Source organism: Silurus meridionalis, chromosome 8, assembly GCF_014805685.1.
Source record: "Silurus meridionalis isolate SWU-2019-XX chromosome 8, ASM1480568v1, whole genome shotgun sequence".
Classification (NCBI taxonomy): Eukaryota; Metazoa; Chordata; class Actinopteri; order Siluriformes; family Siluridae; genus Silurus; species Silurus meridionalis.
Genome location: NC_060891.1, coordinates 28,974,379 through 28,991,293, shown reverse-complemented (window position 1 = coordinate 28,991,293; position 16,915 = coordinate 28,974,379). Strand labels below are relative to the sequence as shown.

The 16,915-nt window shown below is 44.5% G+C and overlaps 1 protein-coding gene across 3 annotated transcripts in view; it reads left to right on the top strand.

The window, feature by feature from the left end:
- The first annotated feature begins 2,266 nt into the window (after positions 1–2,266).
- slc8a1b (solute carrier family 8 member 1b) overlaps positions 2,267–16,915 on the top strand; it is a 64,958-nt gene continuing 50,309 nt past the window's right edge. For 2 of the 3 annotated variants that reach the window (XM_046855238.1, XM_046855239.1), the window contains exons 1-2: positions 2,688–2,831; positions 4,012–5,870. In XM_046855238.1, coding sequence (XP_046711194.1) covers positions 2,721–2,831; positions 4,012–5,870 — 1,970 coding nt within the window. In that variant the 5' untranslated portion in view covers positions 2,688–2,720. Of the gene's footprint in view, positions 2,565–2,687; positions 2,832–4,011; positions 5,871–16,915 lie in introns of those variants that run through there. The other variant, XM_046855240.1, reaches the window with a different exon arrangement.

The window sequence follows — 16,915 nt, the reverse complement described above, 5'->3', positions numbered from 1 at the left end:
ACACTGTCTCATGTAGACCTACACTGACTCCTGTGGACCTACACTGTTTAATGTAGACCTTCACTGTCTCATGTAGACCTACACTGACTCATGCGGACCTACACTGACTCATGTAGACCTACACTGATTCATGTAGATCTACACTGATTCATGTGGACCTACACTGACTCATGTAGACCAACGCTGACTTATGTGGACCTACACTGTCTCATGTAGACCTACACTGTCTCATGTAGACCTACACTGTTTCATGTAGACCTACACTGACTCATGTAGACCTACACTGATTCATGTGGACCTACACTGTTTCATGTAGACCTACACTGACTCATGTAGACCTACACTGATTCATGTGGACCTACACTGACTCATGTAGACCAACACTGACTTATGTGGACCTACACTGTCTCATGTAGACCTACACTGACTCATGTAGACCTACACTGTTTCATGTAGACCACACTGACTCATGTAGACCTACACTGTTTCATGTAGACCTACACTGACTCATGTAGACCTACACTGATTCATGTGGACCTACACTGACTCATGTAGACCAACACTGACTTATGTGGACCTACACTGTCTCATGTAGACCTACACTGACTCATGTAGACCTACACTGTTTCATGTAGACCTACACTGACTCATGTAGACCTACACTGTTTCATGTAGACCTACACTGACTCATGTAGACCTACACTGTTTCATGTAGACCACACTGTTTCATGTAGACCTACACTGACTCATGTAGACCTACACTGTTTCATGTAGACCTACACTGACTCATGTAGACCTACACTGATTCATGTGGACCTACACTGACTCATGTAGACCAACACTGACTTATGTGGACCTACACTGTCTCATGTAGACCTACACTGACTCATGTAGACCTACACTGTTTCATGTAGACCTACACTGACTCATGTGGACCTACACTAACTCATGTAGACCTACACTGACTCATGTGGACCTACACTGACTCATGTAGACCTACACTGTCTCATGTAGACCTACACTGACTCCTGTGGACCTACACTGACTCATGTGGACCTACACTAACTCATGTAGACCTACACTGACTCATGTGGACCTACACTGACTCATGTAGACCTACACTGTCTCATGTAGACCTACACTGACTCCTGTGGACCTACACTGTCTCATGTGGACCTACACTGTCTCATGTGGACCTACCCTGTCTCATGTAGACCTACACTGTCTCATGTGGACCTACACTAACTCATGTAGACCTACACTGACTCATGTGGACCTACACTGACTCATGTAGACCTACACTGTCTCATGTAGACCTACACTGACTCCTGTGGACCTACACTGTCTCATGTGGACCTACACTGTCTCATGTGGACCTACCCTGTCTCATGTAGACCTACACTGTCTCATGTAGACCTACACTGACTCATGCGGACCAACACTGACTCATGCAGACCTACACTGTTTTATGTGGACCTACACTGACTCATGTAGACCTACACTGTCTCATGTAGACCTACACTGACTCATGTAGACCTACACTGACTTATGTGGACCTACACTGACTCATGTAGACCTACACTGACTCCTGTGGACCTACACTGTCTCATGTAGACCTACACTGACTTATGTGGACCTACACTGTCTCATGTAGACCTACACTGACTCATGTAGACCTACACTGACTCATGTAGACCTACACTGACTCATGTAGACCTACACTGTCTCATGTGGACCTACACTGACTCATGTAGACCTACACTGACTTATGTGGACCTACACTGTCTCATGTAGACCTACACTGACTCATGTAGATCTACAATGTCTTATGTAGACCTACAATGAATTATGTAGACCTACATGGACCTTCTCTCTGGGGTCTGAGCATGTTCCTCTAGGGAAACCCTTATAATGTCCTACAGCAGTGTGAGAAAAGACCCTTTTCTGAATGTTTCTGCTTGAGATCACACATGTTCAGGATTCTCAGAGGTTCTTGAAAGCTGTCTCTGTGGAGTCTGAATCCTTTTCCTTTATCCTCTTATTCATGTTGTTTTCCTTCTTTGGACATATTCAGGGTTACGATTGGAAAGAGGGATGAGTTGAGACTGGCACAGAGCCACGGTGCATCATGTCAGAGAGAAAAGAAGAGAGAGAAAAGAGAAGGAGAGAGTGAAAGAGGGAAAAGGGAGGGAGGAGAAAGAGAGAGAGAGAAAGGGGAGGGAAGAGAGAAAGAGAGAGAGAGAGAGAGAGAGAGAGAGAGAGAGAGACTCACTCACTCACTCGCAGAGGAAAAGAATGAGGAAGAACCCGTTCCTTTCACTCCGGCACATTTCTGTCTGTCTCCGGTCTCGCGATCTGGTCTGATCTGATCTGATCTGATCTGATCTGGTCTGATCGGCTGTGTGAATGGGAAAGCGGGAGCGAGTGTGAGTCTGAACAGTGCTGCGGGTTTCTTATCGCTGCTTCCATCCGCCGTATAAAAGCAGCAAACCGAATGCGAGCTCGAGCAGTGCGGCACCGACCACGCGCGCTCCGTCTCCCCGCGACCTCCTCTGTGTCCGAAGGTAAGACCACCACAATCCACCACACCGACCACCGGTCCACCACACCGGTCCACTTCACCCCGAGATCTTTATTTTTCGTTTTATATCCGATTTGTTTCATTTTGTTGTGTTTGAAGTGCCGCCGTTCCAGTGGGAGTGACACCGGGACTAAACCGAATGCACGCGGATAGACGTATTTTCTCGGCGCCCGTGTGTGTGTGTATGTTGGGGGTGACATTTTTTGCGCGCGCACTCTCCTCCCCTGCAGCGCGTGTCAGTACGGATCCGGTAAGAACGCTGCTGCTGCTGTTTTGTAATTAATGTAGAATTTCGGAGGAATTTATTTTCGGAGCGCGAGACCGCGTGTGCGCTGTACGGTGCAGATGCAGCAGCCCCCCGGTGTCGCGTGCACAGCAGCACAGACATCACCGCGAGCCGCATTTACTACTAATCTGTACATATATAACAGAAATATAATTTATACATGTTTATAATGCGGTGATCTTATTTACATTTATATTCATATGCACGTGCGTATCTCTTATTTAGTTGTGCATCCGTGCACGCGAATCCTGTGTGTGTGTGTGTGTGTGTGTGTGTGTGTGTAAGCGTGCGTTACACTCTGGAGATCATCGTGCGCGCGCTTTCGGTGTGTCAAAAGATGCAGTCGCCGATTTTTCTTTCTGAAAAACGGATAGATTTTAATATCTGCGCGGTTTTAATAATGATGTGGAATGCAAATGTTTCTGTGAAAATTTAAATATTCTAATATACCGATAAAAACAATTAATCAATTAATTACTTAATAACTCGATAAAAAAATAGTGATGGGATCGGATTATACCTGCCTCGGAGATCAGGAAGATTCAATCACGGCATGTGTATCAGATTCAATCGGATTTGTTGATCGATCATTTTATTTATTTATTCATTTATTTATTTATTTAAAAGGTAAATTCATTTATTGACATTTCAATTTGAAAGTAAAGCGAACTGCAATCAAAAGGAATATGAGACACGGATTTGTGCACGTGTGTGTGTGTCTGTGTGTGTGTGTGTGTGTGTGTGTGTGTCTGTGTGTCTGTGTGTGTGTGTGTGTGTGTGTTCAGATGTATATTGGAGGCATTTCCTGGTCTTTTCCTGTCCTGGTGTGTGTGTGTGTGTGTGTGTGTGTGTGTGTGTGTGTGTGTGTGTCTCTGCGCTGTCCCAGGAAAAACTCTGCATGCTCAGTTAAAGGGACGTCTCTGTATTCGGTTGGTTGTAAAAAACAATATTAAAAATAATGAAGCGCTCGATAGTTATTGACACGAGGCGAGTCTGCAGACACGCCGCATTAACGCAGACATCAATCCCCCGTCGAGTTCAACCCTCTCCAACATTGCAGCACTGCTTAACATCTCTTAAACCACATTCCTTCCCTCGTTCGCTCGTTCATTCATCTTCCTCCCTTGTTTTCATCGTTCCGCAGGTTTCCGAAGCAGCAGACGGTTCATTTTTCACCCGTGGCAGAATGATGAGGCATTCTGAGGTTTCCTCGTTCCTCTCTATGGGGCTCCAGTGTCTCGCACTAGTAGCAGTGTTGCTCTGCAACATCCATCACGTGACAGCAGAGAAGGTTCAAGACCACTCCAGCTCGGACCATTCTAACAAATCAGGGACCTGCGGGGGTATCGTCCAGTGCGCCCCCGGAGTCATTCTCCCCGTATGGGAGCCCCAAAACCCCTCTTTCGGGGACAAGGTGGCACGGGCCACAGTGTACTTTGTGGCATTGTTTTACATGTTCCTCGGAGTTTCCATCATCGCAGATCGTTTCATGGCGTCCATCGAGGTAATAACCTCTCAAGAGAAAGAGATCACCATTAAGAAACCCAACGGAGAAACCACCACAACCACGGTACGCATCTGGAACGAAACTGTGTCTAACCTCACCCTCATGGCCTTGGGTTCCTCTGCTCCAGAGATTTTGCTTTCTGTCATCGAGGTTTGTGGTCATAACTTTAACGCCGGAGATCTTGGACCATCCACCATTGTTGGAAGTGCTGCCTTTAACATGTTTGTGATTATAGGAATCTGCGTCTACGTGGTTCCTGATGGGGAACATCGTAAAGTGAAGCACCTTCGCGTCTTCTTCGTCACTGCCACCTGGAGCATTTTTGCGTATCTGTGGCTCTATCTGATCCTGGCGGTTATCTCGCCAGGCGTTGTACAAGTTTGGGAAAGCCTCCTCACACTTTTCTTCTTCCCCATCTGTGTGGTCTTTGCCTGGATTGCAGACCGTCGTCTGCTCTTTTACAAATACGTCTACAAACGCTACAGAACTGGAAAGCATCGTGGGATGATCATTGAGACCGAAGGAGATCGTCCTCTTCCATCCAAAGTGGACATTGAAATGGACGGGAAGATGCTCAACTCTCATGCTGTGGATTTTCTGGATGGAACTTTGACTCTGGACCTGGACGACAAAGATCTCGATGAAGAGGAGGCCAGACGTGACATGGCGAAGATCCTGAAGGAGCTGAAGCAGAAGCATCCGGATAAAGAAGTGGAGCAGCTGATTGAGCTCGCTAATTACCAGGTTCTCAGCCAGCAGCAAAAAAGTCGAGCTTTCTATCGGTGCCAGGCGACGCGGCTGATGACCGGCGCTGGGAATATTTTAAAGAAACACGCAGCAGATCAGGCGCGGAAAGCAGTCAGCATGCATGAGGTGCGCAGCGACATCGGCGAAAACGATCCCATTTCCAAGATCTATTTTGATCCTGGATCTTATCAGTGCCTGGAGAACTGTGGAACCGTGGCGGTCAATGTGGTGCGTCGCGGTGGAGATCTCAACCAAACGGTTTCCGTCGAATTCCGCACAGAGGACGGGACGGCCAACGCGGGCTCGGACTACGAGTTCACCGAGGGTACGGTGCTGTTCAAGCCGGGAGAGACTCAGAAGGAGATCCGCGTCGGCATCATCGACGACGACATCTTCGAGGAGGACGAGAACTTCCACATCCACCTCAGCAACGTCCGCATCGTCCACGAAAGCGAAGAAACAGAGAATGCCGAAGCCAATCACGTGGACACCATTGTTACCCTCGGCATGCCTTCCACCGCCACCGTCACTATATTCGATGACGATCACGCTGGAATCTTCACCTTTGAAGAACCGGTGACGCACGTCAGCGAAAGTATCGGCTTGATGGAGATGAAGGTTCTCCGTACATCAGGAGCTCGAGGTGTGGTTATGGTTCCCTACAAGACCATAGAAGGCACAGCTAAAGGAGGAGGAGAGGATTTTGAGGACAGTCACGGTGTCTTGGAGTTCCAGAACGACGAAATCTTGTAAGTTTATTATCTTTATTTATATTTGTGTATCACGGTGTTCCATGGCAGAGCATCTTAGAAGGAACTGTAGTCTGTTCGGGTGGAAAAGCCTTTAAGACATAAAAAGTGGTCAAATTGGCTTGTGAAGAACATCATGGTGATCAGATTCTCAGTCCTGTTCCAACATCACATATTTATAGGATCTTATTTCACCTTACTGAGTACAGACACGATGATTAAAACTCAACTTAACCAGACTTCTCCTCCAAACTTCTCCTCGAGGTCCAAACACAACATGTAGGTTAGAATTAGCTTCTGTTAAATATAATTCCATGAGCAGATCCCTCACCAGTGCTCCGTCAGGTCAGGAACTGTGGACTCTTCTGGAGTTTTGGATGAATGTCTGCATGTCTAATGCTGAGTGTCTGATCTCGCGATCTCAGGCTGTTGCTGAAAGATTGGTCATGAGAAGGTGAGGAATGTGAAGAACGTGAGAAAGATGAGGAAGATGTCGTCCTTTACCTCTTTCTAACTTCTCTAACCTCCCTTCATGTATCTGTCCATCTTCTGTCTGGGTTCTTCCTGCTCTCTCTGTCCATCTTCTGTCTGGGTTCTTCCTGCTCTCTCCTGCTGAGGCTCCGAATCTGGTGTAACCTCGTATGTTGAAGAATGTTGAAAATATCTTTACAGAATCTAATAGCTCCATCTGGTTTGTGTATCAGACGGCGCTTTGGCCGAGTGGATCAGACACTCGGCTCTTCTGGAAACTCTTTGAGAACGAGTGAAGTGTGTTTGTGTGTTTGTGTGTGTGTGTGTGTGTGTGTGTGTGTGTGTGTGTGTGTGTGTGTGTGTGTCCTATTGCTAAGGTGTGTATTGATCTTTTCGCTAGTGTAATGTTGCCTTTTTATGGTTTCACACACACACACACACACACACACACACCTTTCACACCACAATTAAGCCCCGCCCACACATCATGTCACGTCACGTCACCGCTTCATTCTGCGCTTTAACATACGTTTTTATTAATCAGGTCAGCGTCAGTCATCAACGTGATCTGAATTATACAGAAATATTTACACTGAATAACCACAATGACTTCATCCATCCAAATCTCCATGAACAAGCTGAAGCTGATTATCAGTTCAGATATTCATATAATATTAATAATATAATATAAAAACATTTTTAAATACAATAAAATAATAAATATATTTTAATATCAATTTTGAATTATTTATTTTTTTATAAAATATAAACATTTTTTATTAATTAAAAAATGCAGTAAAATTCGAATAATAAATGTTTTGTATTATTAGAAAATAACCAGAAATTTTCTGAAACATTTAAATAAAAAATTATTGACAGTTATTTTAATTGTAATTTTTATAAAAAATGTTATAAGTCTGTTTTTTTTCTGGAAAAAATCTAAAATCTACAATCAAGAGAGAGAGAGAGAGAGAGAGAGAGAGTGAGACAGAGAGAGTGAGTGAGATAGAGAGAGAGAGAGAGAGTGAGACAGAGAGTGAGTGAGATAGAGAGAGAGAGAGTGAGAGAGGAGATAGAGAGAGAGAGAGAGAGAGAGAGAGAGTGAGATAGAGAGAGAGTGAGAGAGAGAGAGAGGAGAGAGAGAGAGAGAGAGGTGAGAGAGGAGATAGAGAGAGAGAGAGGTGAGAGGTGAGAGAGGTGAGAGAGAGAGAGAGGTGAGAGAGAGAGGAGAGAGTGAGAGAGAGAGAGTGAGAGAGAGAGAGAGAGAAGGGAGAGAGAGAGAGAGAGAGAGAGAAGGGAGAGAGAGAGAGAGAGAGAGAGAGAGAGGAGAGAGAGAGAGAGAGAGAAAGGGAGAGAGAGAGAGAGAGAGAAAGGGAGAGAGAGAGAGAGAGAGAGGAGAGAGAGAGAGAGAGGAGAGAGAGAGAGAGAGAGAAGGAGAGAGAGAGAGAGAGAGAGGAGAGAGAGAGAGGAGAGAGAGAGAGAGAGAAGGGAGAGAGAGAGGAGAGAGAGAGAGAGAGAGAGAGAGAGGAGAGAGAGAGAGAGAGAGAGAGAGAGAGAGAGAGGAGAGAGAGAGAGAGAGAGAGAGAGAGAGAGAGAGAGAGAAGGGAGAGAGAGAGAGAGAGAGAGAGAGAGAAGGAGAGAGAGAGAGAGAGAGAGGAGAGAGAGAGAGAAGAGAGAGAGAGAGGAATGTTGGGGCCGTGTTTAAGGGCCCAGCAGTGGCAGCTTGATGGTGTTGGGATTTGAACACTGAGCTAGCGCTTTACTCTGATAGGGTCTAAGCAGTTAGAAAGACGAATGAAAGGAAGAACAAATGAAACAGCAAATGAACAAATGGATAAAGAAGGAAAGAACAAATGATTGAAAAATGAATGAAAGAAGAAGAAATTACAGACAGATTTGACATTGTTTTTATTTTCAGTGTTGTAGTGACCTGAAATAGAAATCTGGAGATGATGTGATCTGGTCATGTGACCTGCACAACTCAAATCAAAAGACTTCACAGTACGACTGCAGCTTTCATTTATTTCACTGGTCGAGTTTTCTACTGATTATTCCTCGAATAATTCACTAATCAGATAAGAAGTATTTTATTTATTAAAGATTAATACTGAATATACTAGAGAGAATAAGACACGTCTCTGAAAATCAACTATTCATTTGTTTCCTTTTTAGAAAAGTTTACATTTTTATAGCTGAAATTTTATATACGAATTTCTGTAAAACTGCTTTATTAATATTGATATAAATCTGTCAAGTCATCAAGTTTATTTCTATTGCGCTTTTCACAACAGACATTGTCTCAAAGCAGCTTTACACAAATCACAGATTACAGATATCTGTGCATTTAATTACCATATTACATCAACATGAAAATGTTTATTATATATAAATATATTAATTGTATATGTTTATAATAAATTAGTGAGGGTGGAGCTTAAACCATGCACATGCTAAACCCCGCCCAGATTCTCCAGAGAAGGAGGGAAATTTCCAATTAGTGAGGGTGGAGCTTAAGTCTTTTGTTTCCTTTTTAGTCAAATGTAAATTTTTATTGCTGAAATTTTAGATAAGAATTTCTGTGAAAACAATTAAATTGCCATATTACATCAATATATAAATAAATAATCATAAATAAAAGATGTACAGTGGTTTTATTATGTTTTAGTTTGAAATGATCCTGAACTTTGGAAACTTTTCATGATTTTGGTCTGAAGCCCATTTCTTCCACACAGGAAAAACAGTTTGCCCGATTCCAGCAGTTTTTTTATCGTGATTCCGACTTTATTTCTCGTAAACATTTCTGGTGCCTCCACCTGTAATCATGTTGTGGGTCTGGAGTGAAGCTGTTGGTGTGAGTGAGCTGATTGTGAGACTCAGGGATCAGAGACTCAGTTTAACACCACCTGATGCTACTGATTGTTGCCTTTTTTTTATTGAAGTGTGAAACTTTCTGCCGCTACAGAGGGGTGACGCTGCCCGATTCGAAAAAACAAGTTGGAATTGTGAGAAATAAAGTTGTGAGAAAAAGAAAGTCGGAATTGAGACGTGTTCACCTGTCGAGAGAGCTCCAGAGTTTAGCAGGTGGTGCGTCAGTAATAATGGTCCGTGGGGAAGCATACAGTTAATGATTTTTTTGTATTCTAATTGCTCGAGTTATTCGAGGGATCGTTTCTGTCCTAATCTCCAACCAACTCTCTGTATATCCATGTATAAAAGTGTACACACGTAGAACGGTGAGGATCTCAGATTTCTCCGTCTCTGCTCGGCCACGCTCGGGTGAAGCAGCAGTGAGTTTAACTCCAGACTGTATAGTTTTGAGTTTTGAGTTCTGCTGGTCACATGATCATTTTTTACCATCTCCTTTACATAACTGTGTGCTAAATGGAAAAGGAAGCTGATGTTTAGAAAAATAAAGTGGTGAAAAGGTGTGTGTGTGTGTGTGTGTGTGTGTTTAGTGCTGCTGAAACACTCACTGTCTTCGGGGTTATAAAGGTCATCTCGTGTCCCGATGTGTGCGAGTGTGTGTAAAAGACAAGTGCAGTAACGGCATTGTGATGGCGAGTGTGAGTGTGTGTGTGTGTGTGTGTGTGTGTGTGTGTGTGTGTGTGTGTGTGTGTTTTAAAGCAGATTCGAAGCAGATGTTGAGGGTCAGACTTTCCGGGGCCGATCGGCCCGCTGAATATTTTCCATGCTGCAGTTCTGCGAGTGCTGTTAAGTGGATTTTAATAACACTCCTTTAATGAAATGATGGAGGGATGGAAGGACGGAGGGATGATGGCGAGGAAAAGCGTTCCGTAACATCAACTCCTCTGGATCTCTTTATTGAAAAAAAAAAAAACAGATCCAGCTTGAATATGAAGTGTTTAGCCATTAAATGAATCTGGAGCGTATAATTAGAACATTATCTCATAAGTCTGGAATATGAAATCAAGGGCTCAGGAGGAACATGAGACACGTCCTCCTGCCTCTCAGGCTCCTGCACAAGCCGTCACCATCTCCCTTTCCATCTATTTATTTAGTTATTTCCTCAGTGTGATGGTTTTTTTTATTCTGGAGCAGAAATATTTTCTCCTGAATCCTATGACGCTGTTCAACAGCACAGATGTGCAGATAAAACAAGTGCACATTCGTCTTTTTATGACACGTCCTTGACTTTTTTCCACTGCACGCTGTTTTATTTACAGACTTGTTGCTTTCCATAAAACACACTAATGATCTGAGATCAGATTCGACTCTTTTGGAGTTTGCGCTGAACTACTGTGTTTCATAAAATCATTAAAGTTTCTCTTTTATTATACTTCACTTTTATTTACACTTCATGGAGATGAAAGGAGGAATAAACTTTATATAAGTGATACACCAGGTGGAGGTGTGAGGTGCTCCAGGATGTTAGTGTAGATGTGGAGGTGATGAAGGTCCTGAGGTGAAGCAGAGAGCATTAGAATGGTGGAAGGTCTCACACCCAGTCGTAGATGATCACCTCATACCATGATCACTTCCAACATTGAGGAGTTCAAGCTGTTGTTGATGTTTGCAGAGTAAAACTGACTGAAAGGATCAAAATAACCATCATTTTTATTTCATCCATCTACACTTCTGCTGCTCCGAATCTCACACACAGATAAAGTAGTGTAGTGAATGAGAGACTGATGGACCGATTTATGGACTAATAATGAATTCAATTCCAATTCAATTCATTTTTATTTGTATAGCGCTTTTAACAATGAACATTGTCTCAAAGCAGCTTTACACAGATAATGTGGTGATTAAACATAAATATGTTCTTTGTAAGTATGTTTGTCCCTGATGAGCAACTGTGGCAAGGAAAAACTCCCCGAGATGGCATAAGGAAGAAACCTTGAGAGGAACCAGACTCAAGAGGGAACCCATCCTCATCTGGGTTGCACCAAATGTCCATTTGAAGCAGATATACAATGTTGTGGGGTACAGTGATGATGATCAGAAGCAAACTGCACTCCCGAGTCAGTGCAGCGGACCGCCGACACCAACTACAGTCCAATCCGTCCTCAAAGCACCCGTTCTACTCCGGAATTAAGAGACCGTCCCGAGCTGCACAGAAGTGTGAAGATCCAAGGAGGGAGAGGGGCAGGAACACTGGTCACTGGAGCCTCAGGAGCATGTTTAACTCGACCGAAGAGAGAGAGAGAGAGAGAGAGAGAGAGAGAGAGAGAGAGGGTGACGGGAAGAGAAGGATATGGATTATTAAGTGTAACTATTGGTGTATGAAAGTTAATGTCACTGTGCAGTTTGGACTCCGGCAAGACTCGCTATGGCAGCATAACTAAAAGGGAGAACCAGAAGGTAACACAGACATGAGGGATCTCTGGGATAAGAGACGACCCACCACACCACCGTCAACAAACCTGAGTGAACGTGTGAATGTGAGGGACGACAGCATACAAATATACCAGTTCACCAAACACTCTATATCCATGTTCCCTCCAGATCTGTGCCTTTACCTAAGAGAAATCTACTGATAAAAGGCTTGACTAAATAAATACGTTTTCAACCTCGACTTGAACACTGAGACTGTGTCTGAGTCCCGAACACTGATTGGAAGGCTGTTCCATAACTGTGGGGCTTTATAAGAGAAAGATCTGCCCCCTGCTGTAGTCTTCATTATTTGAGGAACCAACAGATAGCCAGCACCTTTTGATCTAAGTAGGCGTGGAGGATCATACTGGTACAGAAGTTCACTCAGATACTGCGGTGCGAGACCATTAAGTGCTTTATACGTCAGTAGTAATATTTTATAGTCAATGCGAGATTTGATTGGGAGCCAGTGTAGACTGATTAAAACAGGGGTGATGTGGTCATATTTCCTAGATCTAGTGAGGACCCTTGCTGCTGCATTCTGGACTAACTGAAGCTTATTGATGCACTTACTCGCACACCCAGACAGTAAAGCGTTACAGTAGTCTAATCTAGAAGTTACAAAAGCATGAACTAGTTTTTCTGCATCCTGTAACGACATCATATTTCTAATTTTAGCAATATTTCTAAGGTGAAAGAAGGCGATTCTGGTGATATTATTCACGTGAGACTCAAAGGAAAGACTCGGGTCAATAATCACACCAAGGTCTTTGACAGCCGTACATGCTGAAACAGAAACACCATCTAGAGATGCTACAGAATCAGAAAGTTTACTTCTAGCTGCATGTTGAAGCTGTTGAAGTTCTACCATTGGAACTTCTGATGCTATTTTTAGTTTTTTATTTATTTAAACTTTTTGCTTTTATCTTGTGCTTCAAGCTGTTTATAAAAATCCCACAACAGAAGTTCCTCCACACGCTAAACTCCTCCATGGAGCTCAGTGAGGTCATTAGGACACGTGTACAATCACTGTCTTACTCTGGGTGGAACTGGAACTGGATGTTACTATGGTTACAGATGTTTATAAGCAGCACATTCATTTAGATTCAACTGACAAACGCAAACGACCAACACTCTGAACTCACACCTGAACCTCCACCAATCACAATCCACTCTTCACACCTGAACCTCCACCAATCACAATCCACTCTTCACACCTGAACCTCCACCAATCACAATCCACTCCTCACACCTGAACCTCCACCAATCACAATCCACTCTTCACACCTGAACCTTCACCAATCACAATCCACTCTTCACACCTGAACCTCCACCAATCACAATCCACTCTTCACACCTGAACCTCCACCAATCACAATCCACTCTTCACACCTGAACCTTCACCAATCACAATCCACTCTTCAGAGATGATACAGGTGTAGAGATGTTGAGGTGTATAGGTGTAGAGATGTTACAGGTGTGGAGATGTTAGAGGTGTGGAGATGGTAGAGGTGTAGAGATGGTAGAGGTGTAGAGATGTTACAGGTGTAGGGATGTTAGAGGTGTAGAGATGATACAGGTGTGGAGATGTTACAGGTGTAGAGATGTTAGAGGTGTAGAGATGTTAGAGGTGTAGAGATGTTACAGGTGTAGAGATGATACAGGTGTAGAGATGTTACAGGTGTGGAGATGTTAGAGGTGTAGAGATGTTAGAGGTGTAGAGATGTTACAGGTGTAGAGATGTTACAGGTGTGGAGATGTTAGAGGTGTAGAGATGTTAGAGTGTAGAGATGTTAGAGGTGTAGATGTTACAGGTGTGGAGATGTTAGAGGTGTAGAGATGATACAGGTGTAGATATGTTACAGGTGTGGAGATGTTACAGGTGTGGAGATGTTAGAGGTGTAGAGATGTTACAGGTGTGGAGATGTTAGAGGTGTAGAGATGATACAGGTGTGGATATGTTACAGGTGTAGAGATGTTACAGGTGTGGAGATGTTAGAGGTGTAGAGATGTTACAGGTGTGGAGATGTTAGAGGTGTAGAGATGATACAGGTGTGGATATGTTACAGGTGTGGAGATGTTACAGGTGTGGAGATGTTAGAGGTGTAGAGATGTTACAGGTGTGGAGATGTTAGAGGTAGAGATGATACAGGTGTGGATATGTTACAGGTGTGGAGATGTTACAGGTGTGGAGATGTTAGAGGTGTAGAGATGATACAGGTGTGGAGATGTTAGAGGTGTAGAGATGTTACAGGTGTGGAGATGTTAGAGGTGTAGAGATGTTACAGGTGTGGAGATGTTAGAGGTGTAGAGATGTACAGGTGTGGAGATGTTAGAGGTGTAGAGATGTTACAGGTGTGGAGATGTTACAGGTGTAGAGATGTTACAGGTGTGGAGATGTTAGAGGTGTAGAGATGTTAGAGGTGTGGAGATGTTAGAGGTGTGGAGATGTTACAGGTGTGGAGATGTTACAGGTGTGGAGATGTTACAGCTGTAGAGATGTTACAGGTGTGGAGATGTTAGAGGTGTGGAGATGTTAGAGGTGTAGAGATGTTACAGGTGTGGAGATGTTAGAGGTGTAGAGATGTTACAGGTGTGGAGATGTTACAGGTGTGGAGATGTTAGAGGTGTGGAGATGTTACAGGTGTGGAGATGTTAGAGGTGTGGAGATGTTACAGGTGTGGAGATGTTACAGGTGTGGAGATGTTACTGGCTGTGTTTCTGGTAACTAGTGTTACTAATAATTATTTTCTGTAATTAAAAGCTAAATCTGATGCAATCATCATATGTCCTACACATGCACACACCTTCACATTCAGGCCAAAAGGAGAACACCTAAAGCAGGTAGAATGTCTAGCTGTGTCTACATGTCTAGATGTTAATTGTGTTACAATTCTGTCATGTGTTCACTTCAGAACTGCTACATTTCAGGTTCTGGATTCAGAGGGTTGGTTTGTTTCTGTAATATTTACATTTAAATGTATGCCATTTGGCAAAAGCTCTTCTTTAAAGTAACTTACATTTATCTCTCATTTAAATTACTGAGCAGCTATAGAGTTAAGAGCTTCAACACTGGATCCAATGTTTAATGCCTTAACCATTTAGCTACCACCTTCCCCTACTTTATCACCAGCTCTGGTAGAAATGAAGATATTAAAGTGTGAGGAGTGTGTGTGAGGCAGTGTTAGGTGGTCAGGGTCAGTAAATCTTCTCTGCTGGTCTAAACACTATCAGAAGCTCTGACCTACATTTACAACCTAAACTCTAATATTTATTCCATGAAATTGTATTAATTTATTCCATCAGTTTCTTCTCTTCATGTGGTAGTGTTTCTCTCGGCTGCACTGCTTCAGTACGTGTATGTGGATGTTAGATTTTTTGTCCAATCAGATTTCAGCCTCTGTGCTGCCATGTGAATCTAATCTGCTCAGAGCCTTCTGTGTGTAGGGAGTGAGGTTAGAGTGTGTAGGGAGTGAGTGGAGTGTGTAGGGAGTGAGGGGAGTGTGTAGGGAGTGAGGTTAGAGTGTGTAGGGAGTGAGTGGAGTGTGTAGGGAGTGAGGGGTGTGTAGGGAGTGAGGTTAGAGTGTGTAGGGAGTGAGTGGAGTGTGTAGGGGTGGGGTTAGAGTGTGTGGGGAGTGAGTGGAGTGTAGGGAGTGAGGTTAAAGTGTGTAGGGAGTGAGTGGAGTGTGTAGGGAGTGAGGTTAGAGGTGTAGGGAGTGAGTGGAGTGTGTAGGGAGTGAGGGGTGTGTAGGGAGTGAGGTTAGAGTGTGTGGGGAGTGAGGGGTGTGTATGGAGTGAGGTTAGGCGTGTAGGGAGTGAGTGGAGTGTGTAGGGAGTGAGGTTAAAGTGTGTAGGAGTGAGTGGAGTGCATAGGGAGTGAGTGGAGTGTGTAGGGAGTGAGTGGAGTGTGTAGGGAGTGGGGTTAGAGTGTGTAGGGAGTGAGTGGAGTGTGTAGGGAGTGAGGGAGTGTGTAGGGAGTGAGGTTAGAGTGTGTAGGGAGTGAGGGAGTGTATGGAGTGAGGTTAGAGCGTGTAGGGAGTGAGTGGAGTGTGTAGGGAGTGAGGTTAAAGTGTGTAGGGAGTGAGTGGAGTGCATAGGGAGTGAGTGGAGTGTGTAGGGAGTGAGTGGAGTGTGTAGGGAGTGGGGTTAGAGTGTGTAGGGAGTGAGTGGAGTGTGGGGAGTGAGAGGAGTGTGTATGAAGTGAGAGTAGTGTGTAGGGAGTGAGGGGAGTGTATGGAGTGAGGTTAGAGTGTGTGGGGAGTGAGTGGAGTGTGTAGGGAGTGAGGTTAAAGTGTGTAGGGAGTGAGTGGAGTGCATAGGGAGTGAGTGGAGTGTAGGGAGTGAGTGGAGTGTGTAGGGAGTGAGGTTAGAGTGTGTAGGGAGTGAGAGGAGTGTGTAGGGTGTGAGGGGGTGTGTAGGGAGTGAGAGGAGTGTAGGGAGTGAGGGAAGTGTGTAGGGAGTGAGCGGAGTGTGTAGGTAGCGAGAGGAGTGTGTAGGGAGTGAAGTTTTAGTGTGTAGGGAGTGAAGTTTTAGTGTGTAGGGAGTGAGAATGGTGTGTATGGAGTAAGGTTAGAGTGTGTAGGAGTGAGGGGCGTGTAGGGAGTGAGAGGAGTGTGTAGGGAGTGAGAGGAGTGTGTAGGTAGTGATGGGAGGTGTGTAGATAGTGAGGGGAGTGTAGGGAGTGAGGAGGTGTGTAGGGAGTGAGAGGAGTGTGTAGGGAGTGATGGGAGTGTGTAGGGAATGAGAGGAGTGTGTAGGGAGTGAGAGGTGCGTGTGGGTAGTAAGAGGTGTGTATGAAGTGAGAGTAGTGTGTGGGAGTTAGAGGTGTGTAGTGAGTGAGGGGAGTGTGTAGGGAGTGAGAGGAGTGTGTGGGAAGTGAGGGGTGTGTAGGGAGTTAGAGGGTGTGTAGTGAGTGAGGGCAGTGTGTAGGGAGTAAGAGGAGTGTGTAGGAAGTGAGGGGAGTGTGTAGGGAGTGAGAGGGTGTGTGTAGGTAGTGAGGGGAGTGTGTGGGTAGTGAGGGGTGTGTGGGTAGTAAGAGGAGTGTGTAGGGAGTGAGAGGGTGTGTAGGAAGTGAGAGGAGTGTGTAGGGAGTGAGAGGAGTGTGTAGGGAGTGAGAGGAGTGTGTGTAGGTAGTGAGGGGAGTGTGTGTAGGTAGTAAGAGGAGTGTGTAAGGAGTGAGGTAAGAGTGTGTGGAGTGTTGCTATGCTTTTGAACATGGTGCAGGTGCAGGAAGGACAGAT